The following is a 2,577-nucleotide window of genomic DNA, read 5'->3' as shown; positions in this document are numbered from 1 at the left end:
CTATGGCTCCAGGGTCCTGAGAACACCTACCCCCCTGCACTGGGAGCTAGGGCGTGTGTGCTTTTAGGGTCACATCAGCCCTACCTGTGTCCTTTGGTCCCCCTTCCTTTAAGCACAGTTGTCCGCTACTTTGCCCCGCCTCAGTTTCCCCACTGGTTGTGGCGATAGGGGCCTGCCCATGGACTGCCTGCACCATCATAGCATGGGGGTGGAAGGCAGGGTTCCAGTACCACTCCTGCCACTGACCCTGTGACCCAGGCCAAGTCACAGTGTTTCTCTGCATGAGGGGGGATTGGAGACTTGTCTGACAGGGAGATAGATCAGCTGCTCCTGGGCCTGGCAGCCCTTGGCTCAGTGGAAGAACTGACTCCAACCCAGCAGCTTAAGAGCAGGTTTTACTTCAGTAACTGATGGAAGAAGCTGTACAAAGATTTTTTGCAATAGACTCGAAAGAGCAGAATAAAAAGAGACACATTCGCAGTCGGGGCGAAGGGCAGCCAGGGGGCATGGCTGTCCTGCCGCCATTGACCAAGGTCCCTGGGTAGGTGCAGTCCTGTTGGCCCCTGGATTTCCCACTGGCTGAGCCTGCACCCTTGTGCTGTAGCTCAGCCCTGAGCTGCAGCTGACCATGCATTGATCCAGCCCCCTGTTGGGGACAGGATCCCCGTGCCCCCAGCCCCAGGCATGCTGCTGGGATGGTTGGCTGCAGCCTGGGCAGGCGAGCTCCTGGGCTAGAGCTCATGCTGCTCCCCGCAAGGGAGAGGAGCCTCCAGTAACCACAACAAGCTGGGGACAAAGCTCCTCTTTAGCTCCGGCTTTGTTCCTAGACTGTCCCAGCCCTTCCCCTCTTGCTATTCCTCCAGTTGTCAGGGATGGACAAGGACCTTTAATGCTGGAAGAGGCTTGTGAGAGGCAGGGCCTGGGTGTGACATTCATGGGCACCAGCTCCAGAGCTGCAGCCTCTGAGCCCTTTCAGGTGGGAGGTAGAGGGGCAGGGCTAGCATAGCCCCTCCAGCAGAGGGCAGAGAGGAGCCTTCAGGGGACATGGCCAGCAGGCGCAGGTTGAATTCCAGCTCTCAAAATAACCCTGCTCTTCCCTCCTCACCTCACCATGCCCCGAGCTAGGCCAGCTAGGCAACGGGGAAAGCCACCCGTGTCGCCTGTCCACAGTGATCTGCACTATGATGAGCCGAAGGGGCACTGCGTGCTCACGAGACACCACCCTGGCCCCTCGTTATGGCTTCATGGCTGAGTCAAGGCTTGCTTAGCCTCTTCCTACCCTGCACCGTACAGCTGCATCCAGAGCTGGAACGCTGGACTTGGCTGGTGGTTGTTTCCTGTGCCCTGGGGCAACACCACCTCAGGGTGGGAGGGCAGGTGCCAGCTGCTGCCTAAGGGGCACAAGCCAGTCCAGTGGCGCGAGTGGGGCTGTGCAGAACTAGGCAGCTCCTCTGTGCAACACAGAAAACTAGTGCTAGGCTAGCAGCTGCGGGTGGGGCTGGGCCTCCACCCCCCGCAGTCACAGAAAACCTGCAGCAGCTCTAGGAAACAAATGCCTTGGAGAGCTTGGGGGTTGTTTTTACAGTTCCCAAAAAAGCATCAAAATTACCCCCCAAAAACTCCCTGTAAGTCAGCTCAGTCAAGTACTAAAAAGTGCAAAACTGTATCACAAAAACGTTCAAAACCGTAAGAAACCAGCAGATGGGGGGGAGGGCATCACAGGGAGCGGCCAGGGCTCTGCCCATCTGGCAGCTTTAAAGAAACTGGCCCCTAGGGTGGCCAGGGCTGCAGTGAGGCTGTATAAAAGGGCCCCACTTGGGTTGTCTCCCCGAGTCTGTCTGTCGTAGAAACCGTGGTGGGGGGCCTGAGCAGGAGAGAGCGCTGCTTTGCTTTTTACACTGAAGAATTTAGCTCAGTGGTTGGTTTTTGGTTATTTCCCCACTCTGGAAACTTGCACCCAGTTCCCAGGGAATTGGGGGTGGGGGGGTTAAGTCCTGTAGTGTGAGCCCGGTGGCCAGGGGCTGGAGACGGCACCGCACGGCATGTGTTTCCAATGGAGTCGGTGGAGGGCTCTGGTTCCATGCTGAGCTGGCATGGGCTGGTGCTGGTGGCTGGGTGAGAGCTGTCAGCCCCATGGCTTGTGCCCACGAAGGATGAAGTCATGCAGATTCTCGTTGGCAAGGGCCCGGCTGCCCCCGGGGCTGGCTGGCAAGGCGCTGCCCGTCTAGGATTTCTGCAGGTTGTTGGCAGGATGGCGGCTGCTGCGCTCCGAGATGTTGCGCTTGACCTTGGTGCCCGTACTAGGTGGCTCCAGGTTGAGGGAGGGGCTGGAGCGGGATTTTTTGAGGCTGTCCTCCTCGCTGATGGCTGCGTCGAACAGCGTGGCCTCGAAGGCCGCCAGGTCCTCGGAGCCGGCTTTCAGCTTGGCGCGCAGCAGCATGGCATAGGTGCCATAGCGTGTTTTCTGCGGGCAAGCAGAGGAGAGGGTGAGAGGCGCAGGGCATAAAGCACTGAGTGCAGCCTTGCGGCCGGGACCTGGAGTTGGCTCTCCCCTGCCTCAGTGGGCGAAGCAGCAAT

The 2,577-nt window shown here is 58.9% G+C and overlaps 1 protein-coding gene across 1 annotated transcript in view; it reads right to left on the bottom strand.

The window, feature by feature from the left end:
* Positions 1–2,224: 2,224 nt before the first annotated feature.
* Positions 2,225–2,577, bottom strand: part of PSD (pleckstrin and Sec7 domain containing) — a 65,899-nt gene continuing 65,546 nt past the window's right edge. The window contains exon 16 of the mRNA XM_077821719.1: positions 2,225–2,464. Within this exon, the coding sequence (XP_077677845.1) occupies positions 2,225–2,464 (240 nt within the window). The remainder of the gene's footprint in view (positions 2,465–2,577) is intronic.

This window comes from Eretmochelys imbricata, chromosome 7 (assembly GCF_965152235.1).
Source record: "Eretmochelys imbricata isolate rEreImb1 chromosome 7, rEreImb1.hap1, whole genome shotgun sequence".
In the NCBI taxonomy this organism is placed as follows: domain Eukaryota; kingdom Metazoa; phylum Chordata; order Testudines; family Cheloniidae; genus Eretmochelys; species Eretmochelys imbricata.
Note: the sequence above shows the minus strand (reverse complement) of the source record. Positions and strands in the feature narration are given on the sequence as shown.